This window comes from Drosophila sulfurigaster, chromosome 2R (assembly GCF_023558435.1).
Source record: "Drosophila sulfurigaster albostrigata strain 15112-1811.04 chromosome 2R, ASM2355843v2, whole genome shotgun sequence".
Taxonomy (NCBI): domain Eukaryota; kingdom Metazoa; phylum Arthropoda; class Insecta; order Diptera; family Drosophilidae; genus Drosophila; species Drosophila sulfurigaster.
In genome coordinates, this window is record NC_084882.1 from 1,931,041 (window position 1) to 1,949,221 (window position 18,181).

The 18,181-nt window shown below is 43.9% G+C and overlaps 1 protein-coding gene across 2 annotated transcripts in view; it reads right to left on the reverse strand.

The window, feature by feature from the left end:
- The window catches only part of LOC133836071 (myosin-VIIa), a 169,087-nt gene that overhangs the window by 28,611 nt on the left and 122,295 nt on the right, over positions 1-18,181 (reverse strand). For both annotated transcript variants that reach the window (XM_062266364.1, XM_062266362.1), the window contains one exon: positions 10,784-11,759. In XM_062266364.1, coding sequence (XP_062122348.1) covers positions 10,784-11,759 — 976 coding nt within the window. The remainder of the gene's footprint in view (positions 1-10,783; positions 11,760-18,181) is intronic.

Here is an 18,181-nt window from a genome sequence, read left to right on the forward strand (position 1 = left end):
GAGTCAAGGAAACACTTGAGCATCTTCTTTGCGTTATCCCGGTTCCGGATGAAATACCTTGATTCGCCGTGTCATAAATTGATGTTTCTCGGCTACCACCTAGGATGCTGCTGGCTTTTGCCAAAAATGCATCCACACTGTGCGACATCTGAGACGAAGTCAACATCCACCGGTACAGCTACAGACCTCTACTGGTCTATGCTTCGCCCCTAGCAGGGGCGGCCGGTCCAACTTAACCGAACCTTAAAATGTATAGTAAACCGATTCTTATTATTCTTCACGGATACAGTTGTCATTGATGTATAAATAAATAATTGCAAATTTTAGCGTTAAAAAGAAAATAAATGTTTGTTGTGAAAACACCAATAATTGAACAATTGAAAAAAATAAAAACCTCTACGGTGGAGGTAAAACGTCATCTTCTTCAGTCACCTCGGCCTATCGCCAGCACCTCCAAAGTTGCGCAGCGGGGCACGGGTGGCCTGAAGGAGAAGGCTAAAAATAAGGCGGCAACCCGCATTCACGCTAGGTGTAGCAAACTTGTCTGTCCAGGACAAGGAGAAGCTTACCTGGGCCAATGCGAGGATGCGAGAAAACCAAATAAGACCTCTCCCAAAAGGCAATAAGGTGAATACCGGTTCTGCCAACCCGAAGGTGGAGTCCACGCCAAGCAAATGCCAACGGTCTGCTGATAGTCCCAAGCATGGGGCTCCAGTGAGCAATAGGCTGCGAGCACCTGGCTCCACCAACAAAAACACTGACAGTAACAGCAACAGACATCAACCTCTGTCAAAGCCGCTAGGCGGCATTTCGCCGTTGCTCTCATTGACAGAGGGGATCCTTAACGGTAAAAGGGTTGCAGAGCGCTGGCGGTTGACCCATAGCAAGCTGATCGACGCACTGTTTGTTATGCAATGACATGCAAGGACGACCCAACGTTGCTTTGGTTAAAGGCGACCGTCCCCAAACTGGACGGCTTGTGGAAGGGGGCCAAGCTAGACGTGGTGGATAGGAGCAACATTCCGTCCATACCGAAGGCTAAGGTCCTGTGCCCTATAGTCGTGCAGGGCGCGCGAGCGCTTTAACTGCTTAGGAAGCAGAACCCGGCCATTCCCACAAGTGATTGGTGCTGAATGTTGATGAACCTTTACCCCATTCAGATCAATAAGGAGGCCGAGGATCTGCTTTATAAGCGCAAAGGTAAGATGGCGTGGGGCGTGGGGACGTGACGGAGGTGGTGGGGGAGGAACTGTCCATGCAGACGGGCCCCTCGCGAGTTTGCAACCCTCTTATGAGTGTTCTGCAACTCAACCTCCATAAGTTCAAAACGGCTTCGGCGGAGCTACTCCTCGCTCTGGAGGAGGAGTTCGCCTACGCGGCTTTGGTCCAAGAACCGTGGATAGCGTCGGGCAACTCGGTCGTTGGGCTGAAGTCGCCTAATTACAACTTATACGTCCCGACATTGGTAAGTAGATCGAGAACTGCCATCCTTGAATGGAGAGGCCAAAAGCTCATATGCTACCTAATTTTGGCAATGACCATCTAACCGTGGTGGTGCTGGAGAGCTGTGAAGGATGTTTGCTGCTAGCATCCTGCCACATGGCCCAAGACGTACCGGCTTCACTTGAAGAGCTGCGGAGATTGGTGGACAAGATCTGCTCCTCCAACAAACGATTAATAAGCGGTACGAACGCCCACCATAGCGTTTGAGGAAGTCATAATGTATCATTTGTGGAAAACAAAAATGAAAGGGGTGAGTCAGTTCTTGATTTATCCTAAACTTTCAGCTGAGAGTAACCAACAGAGGTGAGGAATCTACCTTTGTAGGTCCTACCTCTCGTAACGTGCTGGACTTAACCATTGCGACTGAATGTACTAATGTAGGAGAGTAGAAAGTCGTGGATAGACCCTCCTTCTCTAATCATAACTACATCCAATTTAACATCCCATTGAACAGGGTATCTATGGCTGAGCCGTTCAGAAATCCCCGTAACACGAACTGGGTGAAATTCTCCAGTCTCGTTTCCAATTCTCTTGGTCCGCCGAGCACTATCAACTCGGTAGAGGATCTAGAAACATCTGTTAATGTCCTCTCAGAAGGGCTACTTGCCGCGATTCGCCAATCCTGTAGGATATCAAGTCCGACGAGAAGATCGAAGCCACCCTGGTGGAACTCAGAACTCTCATTGCTGCGTGGTGAGCTTACTAGCATGTTTCAACTTGCTAAGAAGGCGGATAACATCTATGTCTGGAACGAGTACAAGTCTCTCCTGAATTCCTACAAGCAAATGATCCGCTCATCTAAAGGGTCCTAATGGAGAGCCTTTTGGTCAGACCTGAACAACATTAAAGACACTTCCAGACTGAGAAAGCTGCTGTCCAAGCAGGCTTCAAGCCCCAGTCTGCTCAAGTCGGGCGATGGGGTATGTTCTCTTCAAGAGTTTTAGCACTGCTCTCAGCTAATTTCCGGGATGTATTGGAATAGAGAACAGTGACTGGCAACTCTTTCTTCGTCTCCCAGTTTTGAGACTCCCTGCCGGTCTAATTACTGACAAAAAAATAATTTGGGCTATCGACTCCTTTGCGAAGGTTAGGTCCCCCGATCTCGATGGACTTTCGCCAGCAATGCTGTCATGACATTGATAACTGGGAAATGCTCAACCACCCTCAGTTCTGTAATGGAACTTTACGGGAAGTTAAAGCATGGGCCGAATCAGCCGCGCTCAGTATTAACGTGGGCAAAACGGACCTTATTCTCTTCATGAAGCGATATAAGGTCCCCAAAACTGGCTGTACCACGCTAAAGCCGAGTTATGCAGTAAAGTACCTGGGTGTGGTTCTGGACAGCAAACTGACATGTTAGAAAGGGTTAAGAAGGCTACCGGAGCCTTGTATATGTCGGAAAAGATGCTCAGATGCGCTTGGAGCCTCTCTTCTCATCTCATGCGATTGATTTACATCTCTCCATTATGGATAGGACACAGCGTCAAGCGCTTCTGTGCATAACAGGCCATTGGGATTGCTGCAACAGGTAATCTAGGTCTATTGGGCTACGGCCACAGAGCCATTGGTAGGGAAACTAACATAGACGTGGACTATACTATTCCCTTTACCTGAACTGACCATATTAATACGATTTACATGGAACCGGGCTGTTGGTGGGAAGGGTTTTGCATTCCCGAAGACCTCAACCTTTTCACCGACAGGTCAAAGATGAACGAAGGAGTCGGCGCGGCCGTATACTGTCGCAACCCGGTTTCCAGACACTCCTTTAAACTCCCCGACCACAGCAGCATCTTCCAGGCGGAAGTCTTCACCATAGGTAAGACTGCAGAAGTGACTCGGACTGTATTTTGAGGCCCACACGAAAACAAACTTATTTACACATATAAGGAAATTTAAAAGCCATGCAATTTGTATATATATTAATATATACATATATATATATATATATTTCAAAGATTTATCAATTTCACAATAGGACGCCAATTTTGCATTAGTGGTGTGCAAACAAGTAAAATATTGTATAAGCAAATCGATAGTAGTATCTATAGGCATTAAATGCGACAAATGGCGGTTTAAATTCGAGAATAAAAAAAAATAGCGCGATCAAATCAAAATTCTTTTCAGGCCTATTTCGGGCTTTTAAAGGCCTATTTCGGGTTTTTATGGACCAGGCCTTTGTTAATTTTAAGGCCCGGGCCCGCACCCGTCCTGTGTAACCCCACGGACCACGAAAAAAGCTCGGCCCGTGCCCACCTCTAGCTCGGAGTATACAGAACAATCATAACTCTATTAACATCTTTGTTGACAGACAGGCTGCAATAAGATCAATGTCCTCAGATGTCGTCAAAATCAAAGTTGTCCTGGAAAGCAGAAGAGCAGTAGAGTCGCTGAACGCATTAATACCAATTTAACCAAATTCGTCATGCAGCTTTCAAAGAAAGACGGCAGACTAATGCTCGACATTTTAACTGGCCACTGTCTGTCGACTGTCCATGCTGTAAGGATGAGCATCACGAACAGTGACCAGTGCAGGAAATGCAACGAGTCCGAGTCAAGGAAACACTTGAGCATCTTCTTTGCGTTATCCCGGTTCCGGATGAAATACCTTGATTCGCCGTGTCATAAATTGATGTTTCTCGGCTACCACCTAGGATGCTGCTGGCTTTTGCCAAAAATGCATCCACACTGTGCGACATCTGAGACGAAGTCAACATCCACCGGTACAGCTACAGACCTCTACTGGTCTATGCTTCGCCCCTAGCAGGGGCGGCCGGTCCAACTTAACCGAACCTTAAAATGTATAGTAAACCGATTCTTATTATTCTTCACGGATACAGTTGTCATTGATGTATAAATAAATAATTGCAAATTTTAGCGTTAAAAAAGAAAATAAATGTTTGTTGTGAAAACACCAATAATTGAACAATTGAAAAAAATAAAAAATTAAAAAAAAAAAGTTTTTTGAATTGATCATATATAAAATTACAACATGGTCCGTTTTTTTGGAGGGTTGAATTAATCGTCACTTTCGGGGTCTCTCACCCCAGCGCGCTCCGCCTCGGTTGGCAGTTCGGTCAGTTTGGGACTCCGTCGGTCGACGCAATCGAATCAACGTGTTTGGTGCCTCCCGTCTGACGATCTGATTGGAAAATGGTTTCCAAGCAGGTGTATATGGGAATATGAAATCTGGAGGCTCAGCAGCACCATTAATGGACATTTCCAATTATTGCCAATGTAACCTCAAAGTTTGAGTGAGTAAAGCATGACAAGAATGCAAGAATGTAGAGTCGTGTTTGAGAAGTTTTACATCGCTTTAGTCGCAGCTATCGGAGTGAGCATAATGCGTGCTGCGAACGGCACATTGTAACATCTACCACCTTCAACGCGATGAATATAGAGCAGATATTGCGCTTCGTGGATGAAGTTACCGATTTTCAGTGGAAAGTTTGTGGAATGGCCAGCATTCAAAGAGTTGTTTATTGCGGGAGTCCATAATAACGAATTTGCACTGATTTCACTATCTTAAGGATTATCTAATTGAGGAAGCGGCCCGAGATATCTAACATCTTACGTTGATTAAAGAAACTTGGCAGATGCTTGAAAATTTACATGACAATGAACGCGTGTTGTTTCAACACTATATGGATATTTTCGAGAATCTGTCGGCTATTTAACATAAAGATTTCAAAGCTTTCAAAGAGTTGATTCAAAGAAGCTTGCATCAAGTAACTGAAGTTGGGAGAAGTTGGGCGTGAAATTAGATGGACAAAGTCAAAAGACCCTCTCTGAATATCACACTTTTTCAATAAACAATTTCTCCCCAATTATAGAAACCATCATAAGGGCAACTTAGCACTGCAAAGTATAAAAGTTTTCGGGGCCATCATTCTTCCTATAAATAGTTATCTTGTAGACTGTAAGTTCTTTTTTTGTTTTGACTTTACCGATGATGTGAAGGCTTAAAGCTATTATATCAACTTTACATATATTTTTTATCACCTAGCACCCTGGCTTGAGTTAATTTGTATACTTTGTGGGGTTAGAGATGCTTTCCTTTGGGGTAAAAAAAAAGTAAGAAAGCTACAGTCGAGTGTGCTCGACTGTGAGATACCCGCTACCCATTTTTTAATAAAGGCAAAATATTGCGGTATCATTTTCAAAATATACCAAATATACTGCAAAAATACTAAAAGTATACGAAATGGTATACTTGGTATATCAATATAGTACACCATTTAAAATATACCATAGACGGCACAATATACCAGATTGTCAACGAAAGTAACTAAGACTCCTAGTAAGTAGGCGTTTTTGCCCATACAAAAGTATTTCTTTAATAACTTCCACAATTTTTGTCTGATCGTAACCAAATCAGGAATCATAACTACTATAGTATTTATTGTATATACCAAAATTCGCAACTCTAGCTTTAAAATTACGCTTGTTGACGCCAGATGATGGCAGGAGTGACCACTCAAAACAGCTGAGTGTGGTCGCGATCGATTGATATCGATAGCGACAATGTTAGTATAGTGACAAGGTCACACGCACAGTCACACTGATCTAGTTTATCCTCATGTTGGTCACCCTGCCCACTTTTAGTGCTTTTCCTGATAACATATGTTCTACTATTCTTCTCAGCACAACAAGTGCATTTCCAAGTGCAATAAAAGTAATTGTAAAAGTTACAAATTGTATTAATTCTAAAAGTGATTGTGTTATTATTATCTAGAAGACGCCCGCCTGCACATTTTGGTCCTTCGAGCCGGATATATGATTGGATTCGCTCGACCCCAGCAATAGCATTGGTTTTTTTCGAGATAAGTAATACACTTTCATACATTCTCCATACATTTTGTGCTAGTGTCGTGTTCGCGCCATATTCTTTTTCCTTCTAAATTATATATATGTGACACAGCATATATATAAGTACATAAGCGTTCTACGGGCTTTCTTTCCGCTATCTTTTCTACTTTGTGTATACTTTGCGCAGTATATATATATATATATATATATATATATATATATATATCCTTATATGTATATGTATGTGTAAGTATCTATACAGTTTAAAAGAGTTCGCTTATATTTTACGATTTGGCCGCTGTTGTATGTACTTTGTTACATTTCTGTCGTTTCGCGTTTGTCTGCTTTTTTGACACACTCCAGTGTATGCAACCTCTTCGTGTTATTTTACTCTAAATAACAAGGAAGTTGCACTCTATTAAAAAACAAACGCGCGTAGATCCACTACACTCCATATATATATATATACATATATATATACATATACATAAGACACATATACATCCACATACGACACACATACATACACGAATTTCCATACACGACACTTAAGCACATATACACTATATTCCATATACACTCCGTATATATATTCCATATACCACTACACTCCGTATATATTCCATATACACTCCGTATATATTCAATATACACTCCGTATATAGTTGTGTCGGCTTTGTTCACTATCCTGTGATAGCCGAAGTTTCTTTCCATTTTTTGTGCTTGCTCTCGGCTGCCGAAGCGTAGTATGTCCAAAAGCCAAAAGAGTGAAAAGGACTCTAAACTTTCTTTAAAGCTTCCGACCACAGCTCGTCGACTGTCGTCCGCTTCGCCCACTCCTTCGGGATCCAAATCCGCCACTCCTGCCGCTCAACTCCGAGTCAAAGTTGATCGTCCGTCGCCGTCTGCTACTTCTGCAACTACACGATCCGTCCAGGCTAAACTTAGCTACACCCGTGCGATGGCTCTCAGCAACTTCGTCGCCGTCTCTGACAGACTGGTGCACTTTGAGAGTCGGGTCAGAGGGCCTGCAGCCGAAGACGACAATGTACACACGTACGAGATCCGTCGTGACCGCCTGCAAGCCCTCTGGGACAGTGTAGAGACCGTTTATGCCACGTGCGCTGATGCACTGCATCGAGACGGCGACAACGAAGGCATACAGGCCATGGAGGCCAAATATGACCACTGCTATGCAGTGTATGAGCGGTGTCTCGCCCATGTAAAGGGGCAAATTACCCAATTTTCCGAATCAACCAGGAGTGAAGCATCCGCTCCTCCTGTGTACTCCAGTGGCTGCCGGCTCCCTCCAATCGACACCGAAGTATTCCGTGGGGATTACTTGCGGTGGCCGACCTTCCGTGATCTTTTCACGGCCATCTACGTCAACAATCCGAGGTTGACTTCGGTTGAGAAACTATTCCATCTCAATTCAAAAACCGCAGATGAGGCCAATGAGATCGTAGTCAAATTTCCGCTGACGAACGATGGTTTCGCGTCGGCTTGGAGTGCTCTCTGCGAGCGATTCGAAAACAAGCGCTTGTTAATAACGAGCCAGTTAAAAATTCTCTTCAACCTGTCCACGGTTTCGCAAGAGTCTGGAGCAGCGATTAAGGAGCTGCATGGCACAATTCAGCGGTGCTTGACCGCTCTTGACCACTCAGACATTTCAGTCTCTAGTCCTTTCGCCGACTGCATCCTGGTCTTTCTTTGCTGATCCAAGCTCCCCAAACTTACACTCTCACTATGGGAGCAATCATTGGTGGACAAGTCCAAGATTCCCGCGTGGCAGGACATGAGCACATTCCTCAACGAGCGTTATCGTACGCTCGAGGCTGTTGAGGGCATGAAGCAAAACAACTCGCAGAACTCTACCGCTGAACCATCCCGTCCACAGCAGAGTTCAAAGCGAATTAACTCATTCAAGGCCCGAGTCACTCAGAGAGGCAAATCGTGTGACTTGTGCTCAAAAGAGAATCACCCTGTCCGGGTTTGTCCAAGCTTCCTTGAAATGTCGGTCAATGATCGGATGAGCTACATCAAACAGAAAAGTCTCTGTTTAAACTGTTTCGCAAGAGGTCACCAACTCCGAGAGTGTACGAGTGCGCACAATTGATTGACATGCAAGGGGCGGCACCACACTCTTCTCCATCGGGGCGACAGTGCCCACAATGGTCCCTCTTCCTCTTCCACTTCAGTCACACTTTCCAACATACAGTCCACTCCGAATCAATCGGCAACAAATGTGCAAAATTACTTTGCCATTAACGCTCAGAATATCCTTCTCGGCACGGCGGTTGTCAATGTATGCCATCTAGGTACTACCTACACCGCACGAGCACTAATCGACTCGGGATCCGAAGCGACTTTCATTTCTGAGCGTTTATTCCAGCGCATAAAGTTGCCATTCCAATCCGTGCAAGCCCAAGTATCTGGGCTGAATCATGCAATTGCGGCCCAACCGCAAAAGTTATGCAACTTCAGCATTGGTTGTCCAACGAAGCCGAGGCTCCATATCGAGACCTCAGCGTTCGTTATTCCACAACTGGCAGACAAGCTGCCACCATTCCGTGTGCCGAAAGGCTTCCTAAAGGATCTACCAGCGATTGAACTGGCAGATCCAAACTTCTACAAAAGTGCTCAGATTGACATCTTAATTGGCGCGGATATCCTTCCGTCAGTCATCCTGAGCGGATCCCGGCCAAACATTTGTGGCTCACTCCTTGGCCAACAAACCGTGTTTGGTTGGATTCTCACCGGCCCCGTCTCCCAGAATGTGTCGACAACTGTCTCTGCGTTTTCGACAAGAGTCGCTATCCAAGCAGACGATCAACTCGACAGACTAAACTCCAAAGTTTGGGAGGCGGAGGATATTCCGTCGAAGCTGGTTATCGCAGCTAACCACACAACTTCACGCTGCAGATGTGGCAGAAATCGGGTGACTCTTCCATTCCGGAAGCCCGTCACCACTCCTAATTTGTATCTGTCTCATCATTCATCCAAACCAGATAGGCATCGACACAAAGACGAATAACCTCCTACTTTGTTTCTCTATTCGTCGTCCTGTGCTGTCCTATACTGTGAAGAAGCTACTGTAATAATCATTTGTTCTTGTTTCATTCCATGTTGTATGCCCCTCTCCATGTAGATGGGCCTCAACTCTATTACATGATTGCTGCCATGGGACCCAAGTACCAGAAATTTATTTGGTGGAACCAGCCAAATACGTAAATGCCAAGTCGTCAGTGACGACGCGACGACCAGCCGGAAACAACTCGATCTTGAACTCCAGCACGGCCACGTTCCCGCTCGCCGTCCCCCCATGAGCAGGCCTCACCTCTGGGGAGTTTCCAACTTCGCTCACATCCTTGCCCCCTCCGTCCCTGATGCTCGGCACTGATGTGTATCCTCACATCATTCAACATGGCATCCTGCCGAGCACCAACGATTTGCCAATGGCCCAGAATTCCACATTGAGTGGATTCTGTCCGGTCCATGTGGACAATAAATCCGTTTGCAACTCATTGCAAGCGCGGGGGAGGATGTTGATGCCAGATGATGGCAGGAGTGACCACTCAAAACAGCTGACAGTGTGGTCGCGATCGATTGATATCGATAGCGACAAAGTTAGTATACTGTGCGTGTGACCTTGTCACACGCGCAGTCACACTGATCTAGTTTATCCTCATGTTGGTCACCCTGCCCACTTTTAGTGCTTTTCCTGATAACATATGTTCTACTATTCTTCTCAGCACAACAAGTGCATTTCCAAGTGCAATAAAAGTAATTGTAAAAGTTACAAATTGTATTAATTCTAAAAGTGATTGTGTTATTATTATCTGGAAGACGCCCCCCTGCACAACGCTTGTTAGTTGATTTTTTTGATTTGCGGGGGCGGAAATAGGCGTGGCAAAAATTTGAAACAAACTTGATCTGCATGCAAACATAACAAATGCTGTCAAAAAAATTATAGCTCTATCTGGTATAGTCTCTGAGATCCAGTGTTTCATACGGTCAGACGGACAGACACACAGACGGACATGGCTATATCGTCTCGGCTGTTGACGCTGATGAAGAATATATATAGTTTATAGCGTCGGAGATGCCTCCTTCTACCTGTTACATACATTTCCTGCCGGCACAAAGTTAAAATACCCTTCTATCATATGGGTAGCGGGTATAAAAATACAACAAAATGAGAGTCTCAAACAATGTATCCGTCTGAAGATGTTTACATAACAGTGGCAAAATATTTGCTACATTTTTTTTCCACGCTGTCCCACTTTCTGGGAACAAATGAGGTATATTTACTCGCCTATAATTTCTGTACATTGCCGGTAGTCAATTATATATTAATATATCAATAACTAACGACTGCAGTTATTATTAAAATTCTTGTATTTGATATCTTCGATCATTAGTACTTTTCAAAATTGATTCAATTTAGTTGGTTACCATAAAAAATACTTACCACATGTGCCAAGACCAGAAAATTGAAGAATCGAATCAAATATTTGAATCATAATGGCTTCATCCTGATCACAGAGTGAAGATAGGCATGATGAAATTTGTTGTTTACTAAATGCCCAAAACGCATGAGAAAATCCTTTATATGTTTCCCCGTGGTCTTGAGGATTACTTCTTTGCTCACACCTTAATTTTTCAATTCGATGTTTGGATAGGCGACGTAATGTGTTTCTTAAAAATCCTCCTGATTCTTGCGGCTTTCGAACAATGCTCAAGTCAATCAATTGCCTTCGACATATAATAACATTTTGATATAATCTCGATCTATCTTCAGACGTAATTCCTTTTCCTCTCTTGGAACAATCAAAATTATTCAGTATCCAGTTTGATAATAAAGGGTAATAAGAAATAATTAAGGATCCAATTTCATTTTTTTGCACTGTCTCAAAGACAAAACACTTTTGTAAATCTAACAAAAAGCTTTTATCTTTTACCGGCTTAGTCATTTGTTGAGAGTTCCGATTAAGTGATAGAGTTATAAAACTATCACTTGGATGTATCATAATAGATTCTATATCAGCGAATTTGAACTGATATATAATTAATCTGTCTTCAGGCTGAATAAACAGGATTCCATCACAATTAATTCCTAAAATAATGTTATTAACAAAATTCCAATATCCCTTGTATATAACTTTAAACATTGTTGTTCCGTAAAGTGGATATTGCATAACACAACTTAAGTAAAGAACTTTAGCGGTCATTTCATTTCTCGACGAACCATATTGCCGATGGGCTTGTGCAAGAATCGGTATCCAAAACTGTTGTTCTCTTGTTTTAGATATACGGGCAGGTAAAAAGCTACTAATGTCACAATAATATTCGGGTTTGGGTTGATTGGAAGGATCCCCTAACGCCACTTGAGCTTGCAGACCAGCAAGTTGTAGAGCCACTTTTTCACTTACTGGGAAATCATCACACTAAAAAGAAAATAATAATAATAATTTCCACATTATTCAATAAATTATGTAATGTGTTACGTACATGTTGCGTATATGATACGCATTTCTAGTTAGTGTTAAGAAAATAATTACTGTTTTTTAGTGACTGTAATTCTTACCCTCTCCAACGATCAAAAAACACTCAGTGCTCTTTCGCTCACCCACAATGCGTTTATACACCAGCAAACAATTTCAGCTCTAGTGCTCCCAAAACGAGCGCATCAAGAGGCTCGGCGCTATATAGACGAGACGCCCGTACCAGTTTCTACTTTTCTTTCTGTGAAAGCGGTCAAACTGAAGTTTTCTTGAATTAAAAAAAAACGCAGAACGTGTCGACAAAAATCTTAAACTTATAAATAAGTAAGAAAACTACAGTCGAAATATACGAAATTAATATTATATATATTACATATATGATGCCAGATGATGGCAAGTGTGACTCAGACCAGCTGACAGCTAACGACAAAGCTAGTATATTGTGTGACCTTGTCACACTGATCTAGGTTTCATCTCATGATGGTCACCCTGTCCACTTTTAGTGCTTTTTCCCCCTATTTTCATATTTTCAAGTAACAATAAAACGTGATTCTAAAGGTTCAAATTTCTATCGAAAAGTGCCCCTACAAACATCGGTTCTTCGAGTCGGACGCGATTGTCACGACTCCCAACTTTTATCTACCTCATCACGCCGTCTTCAAACCAGATATCAGCACAACGAAGGTACTGCTCGTTTTTAACGTTTCTTGTCCATCCTGAAATGGCAAAAGTCTGAATGATATCCTTCAACCAAGGCCCATTCTCCAATCGGATCTCACTTTGCAGATCCTCAAATGGCAATACTATCGGTACAAACATTGGTCCTTCGAGCCGGAGGCGATTGTCACGACTCCTAACTTTTATCTGCCTCATCATACCGTCTTCAAATCAGATAGCACTGCAACGAAGGTGCGGTCGTTATTAACGCTTCTTCAAATGGCAAAAGTCTGAATGATATCCTTCAACCAGAGCCCATTCTCCAATCGGATCTCACTTTGCAGATCCTCAAATGGCGATACTATCGGTATGTGTTCAATGCGAACATAACGAAGATGTATAGCCAAATCCTTATGGACTCGAAGCACACACCGTTCCAACGAATTCTGTTGCGTACGTCGGACAGTGAGATCGGTGACTTCGAGTTAAACACAGTTACATTCGGTGTCAACTGCGCGCCTTTCCTGGCCCTACGAGTCCGTCCTCCAGCAACTCGCTGAAGCCATACGCTTGCAATATCCTCTAGCAAGCTGAGTCATCTCCAGCAGCATGTACGTAGACGACGTCCTGCCAGGGAAGGAAGAGGCCAACTGGACTATTACGGAAGTGTGTGCAGCCCTGGACAGCGCTGGCTTCGTCGAACAACAAGAGCGTGCTGAAGAGCATCCCAAAGGACCACCTACTCATCACCACCTACTACATCCCATATATACATATATATAAACAGCAGCAACTTGTAATCAATCAATTGTAATAAAGATTCACGCTGCCGTTTATGTTTTATTCAACAATTTCATCCTATCAATAGCGGTTTTTACCGTCTATTTTGACGGCCTTGTTAACTATCCTGTGACATAGCCCAATTTCCTCTACGATTTGTGCTTGCTGTCGGCTGTCTGCTTTACTCTGAGTCTTTGCCGAAATAAAGTGACTGCCGAAGCATAGTATGTCCGAAAGCCGAAAGGGTGAGAAAGATTCCAAGCACTCACTCAAGCTTCCGACCACAGCTCGTCGTCTGGTGTCCGTTTCCCCCGCTCCATCTGGGTCCACATCCGTGAAAGAAAAGGCCACTCCTGCAGCTCAACTACGTATTAAAGTTGATCGCCCGTCGCCATCTGCTTCTTCGTCTGCCAAAACTCCGTCGTTGCCGAGACGACTTGCCACACGCCACAGCGATGCTACTCAACTTTCAAGTATTGTCCATAGTCAAGCAACCACACGATCCGCCCAGGCTAAAATTAGTAAAAACCCGTACAATGGCTCTCAACAATTTTGTCACTGTCTTTGACAGACAATTCGAGAGTCGTTGGCCGGCATTCCGTGATCGGCCATCTACATCAACAACCCAAGGTTGACTCAGGTCGAGAAACTTTTCCATCTCAAATCTAAAACCGCAGATGAGGCCAACGAAATCATTGCCACGTTTCCGCTTACGAGCGATGGTTTCGCGTCGGCTTGGAGTGCTCTCTGTGAGCGCTTTGAAAACAAGCGCGTATTGATCACGAGCTAGCTAAAAAATACTCTTCAACCTGCAGAGCACGATTCAGCGAGCCTCTGTTTAAATTGTTTTGCAAGAGGTCACCAACTTCGAAAGTGTACGAGTGCGCACAATTGCTTCACGGGACGGCACAACACTCTTCTTCATTGGGGAGCTAGTGTCCATAATGATGCCTCTTCTTCTTCTCCAACTTCAGCTATACCTCCTAAAATACAGTCCACTCCGAATCAATCGACAACAAATGTGCAAAATTACTTTGCCATTAACGCTCAGAATATCCTCCTCGGCACGGTGGTCATCAATGTGTACCATTTGGGTACTACATATACCGCGCGTGCACTAATCGATTCCGGGTCCAAAGCGACTTTCATTTCTGTGCGTTTATTCCAACGCATCAAGTTGCCATTCCAGTCCGCGCAAGCCCAAGTATCTGGGCTGAATCACGTTGCGGCTGTTGCGGCCCAAACGCAGAAGCTATGTCACTTCAGTATTGGTTCTCCATCGAAACCGAGGCTCCATATCAAGACTTCAGCATTCGTTATTCCACAGTTGACAGGCAAGCTGCCTTCCTTCCATATGCCGCAAAGATTCCTAAGGGATCCACCAGCAATCCAACTAGCATAACATATTTCTACAAAATTGGCGCGGGATATCCTTACGTCAGTCATCTTTAGCGGCTCCCGGCCAAACATTTATGGCTCACTGCTTGGGCAAGAAACCGTGTGTGGTAGGATTCTCGCCCGCCCTGTTTCTCAGAATGTGTCGACAGCTCTCTCTGCGTTTTCGACAAGAGTCGTCTTTCAAGCAGACAATCAGCTCGACAAACTCATTTCCAAATTTTGGAAGGTGGAGGATATCCAGCAAAGCTGATAAAAGAGTCAGATTTCGTTTGCAAAGAAAACTTCGTGAACACTACTTCACCCGATATCTGCCACATTTGCTAACTGTTCCATTCCGGAAACCCGAAGCCATTGAATTGGGTCACTCCAGATCCATAGCGCTGGCTCAGTTTCTCAAGAACGAGAATCGCTTGTCCAGAGACGATTCTCCAAAAGAGCAGTACAATGCCGTTCTCCAGGAGTACGTGGATTTGGGTCACATGACACCCATCTCGCAGCAGGCGATTGTCACGACTCCTAACTTTTATCTGCCTCATTATGACGTCATCAAACCAGATAGCACCACAACGAAGGTGCGGGTCGTTTTTAATGCTTCTTAAAATGACAAAAGTCTGAATGATATCCTTCAACCAGGGCCCATTCTCCAATCGGATCTCACTTGGCAGATCCTCAAATGGCGATATTATCGGTATGTGTTCAATGCGGATATAACGAAAATGTATCGCCAAATCCTTATGGACTCGACGCACACAACGTTCCAACGAATTCTATTGCGTACATCGGACAGTGAGATCGGTGACTTCGAGTTTAACACAATTACATTCGGTGTCAACTGGCCCCTTTCGTTATCCGAACCAAGATATTTATGCAGGAGATCTGGCTGAAAACGCTCGAATGGGACGAACCTCTACCCGCGGATCTTTTACTCCAATGGAAGGAGTATCTCGGGAGATATCCTGCTCCGAGTAAGATCCGGATTCCAAGATGGGTTCAGTTCCAGACAAGAGTGAAGCTTCAGTACCATGGATTCTGTGATGCTTCAGATGCGTATGGTGCGGTGATCTATGTCAGCGTAGAGACGGCGAACAAAGTGACCCCGCATCTCCTCACTGCAAAGACAAAGGTGGCTCCTGTCAAGTCACTCTCAGTGCCACGTTTGAAGCTTTGTTGCGCAGTCCTGCTGGCTGAGCTATCTTCGGCCCTCCTCCTGAATTTTCCAGCCACCCTGCAAATGGATAACCTTTGTGGCCAATCGTGTGACAAAAATAGTCCAAGCCAGCGACTCCAAAAGTTGGTCGCATGTGCGATCCGAGCACAATCCGGCAGATCTCGCGAACCGAGGTGTCCTGTCACAAAAGCTGATTCATAACCCTTTGTGGTGACATTGACCAGAGTGGCTCCATCTCCAGCCGGATCAATGGTCAACATCTTCAAGAGACTCTGCTGGAGCAGCGGATTAGGTGTAACATCGCCAAGTTACTTCCTACTCCTGATTTCTTGAGCAAATTCTCTGATTTTGGCAGAACACTTAGCACTTCCGCCTACGTTTTCAGATTTGTTGACAAAAGTCAGAAATTGAAAGTTCCAGGCTCGACCGTAATTAACGCAGATGAGCGACTAGTCGTCATGACTCAACGAGAAACCTTTCCGAAGGAATACCACTGTCTGCAGTCCAAGCAGCAGGTTCCTTCTTCAAGTTCCATCAGAAACTTGAATCCATTCCTCGATGGCAAGGGGATTCCACGGGCCTGTGGGCATCTGAGGGCATCCCACTCGCTGCGTTATGATGAGAGTCATCCAATCAGACTCTCATATTCCTCGTCCTTTGCGCGACTATTGGTTCGCTTCACCCATCGTATATCCTAACATTGGGTTAACCAAGTCGTCATGCGTCTGATTCGCTCCAAAATCCGGCTAAATGTCCTCATCAAATCCACCATCAACGCTTGAAAGGTTTGCGTGATCTACCAGAAGAGATTGCAGGCCCAAATGATGGGGAGCTGGCCCAAGGAAAGGGCGTCCTACTCGAGACCGTTCACGCACACTGGAGTTGACTTCCCTGGCCTATTCGAGGTCAAAAACTACACTGGCCGAGCCAGTCATCGCCAAGGGATATGTCTGCGTCTTCGTGTGCTTCATCAGCACGAAGGCGATTCATTTGGAGGCGATATCGGATCTCACGACAGAAAAGTTCCAGGCCGCATTTTCGCAATTCATAGCAAGGCGCGGGTGCCCACAGAAAATGCACTCGGACAACGGGAAGACTTTCGTTGAAGCTGACAAGATGAACTCCACCGACTTTTGGGAAGCGACGAGTGAGTGCATCATCGCACAGTGTGGTCACAACAGCCTACCCTGGCTCTTCAACCCGCTGCACAGTGGGCGATTTGGTCCCGCTAGCGGCATTTAATTCAAATTTTCAAATTTAAAAATCCGTTAATATTTTTTCACATATCGATAGCAGATGCTTTGATTAGATTTTTAAAAGCTTTTTGAAAGCTCTACGATCAGCTGATCATCAGCTGTGATCGGTCAAACACACCATATGATTTCGCAAAGAGTTTTACACAATTTTTTCTCTTTGCGCGCATGGAATTTGAGTTCCTCGGAAATTTACAATTTTTGGTGAATTTGTTAGAAGTTTGGTTTTTTATTATATTCAAGGTATGTATTTTCAAAAAAATCAATGTTTGTGATCGATCTATAAATGTGTAGCTCATAAAACGTAGTGGTAATTCAGTGTATTAACAACTAGCCCGGATTAGCGTACACCTGTCTTTCGTGGAGTAGAACTTAATTTATTCAACTGAATTCAGTCTAACTCCTTTATTAGCCGAAAGTGTTAATCAGTGGCGTCCAAAATGTGTAATATCAACTGCTATTATCTGCTAGCCTTGAAACTATGGTACTTTTTAGATACAGTGTTAGTACCAAAAGGGATCTTTTTAGTATTGCACTCAGAAGTCATCCCATTTTTTCCCATCATCCCATCATTTTTAGATAAAGTTTATATATGAAATATGTTATATGAAGTTCAAATAAAATAAAAGTACAACAAAATTTTAAATTAAAAAAAAAAAATTTTTTAAATTAAAAAAAAAAATAAAAAATAAATTAAAAAAAAAATTTTTAACTTAAAAAATTCTATGATTTTTTCTGATGAGTGAAAGAAAACCGACTGAAGATATCTATTTTAGTTTAGAAGTTATTAATTAAATGCCGCTAGCGGGACCAAATCGCCGACTGTGCGCTGGGCGCCCCACATATGGATTTAAGACACACTTTTAAAACCTCTTTTACGACCTCCACCACAATATATACGTTTGAAGAGTTATCCACTCTTTTGTCTCAAGATCGAAGCCTGCCTGAATTCGAGGCCGATCTCTCAGATGTCCGATGACCCTACGAATCTACTAGCCTTAACTCCTGGCCATTTCGGTGTTGAAACCAGAAATTATCCAACCGGACACCTCCATCCTAAATCGATGGAAGCGACTGAAGACTCTTGCACCAACAATTTTGTTTCCGTT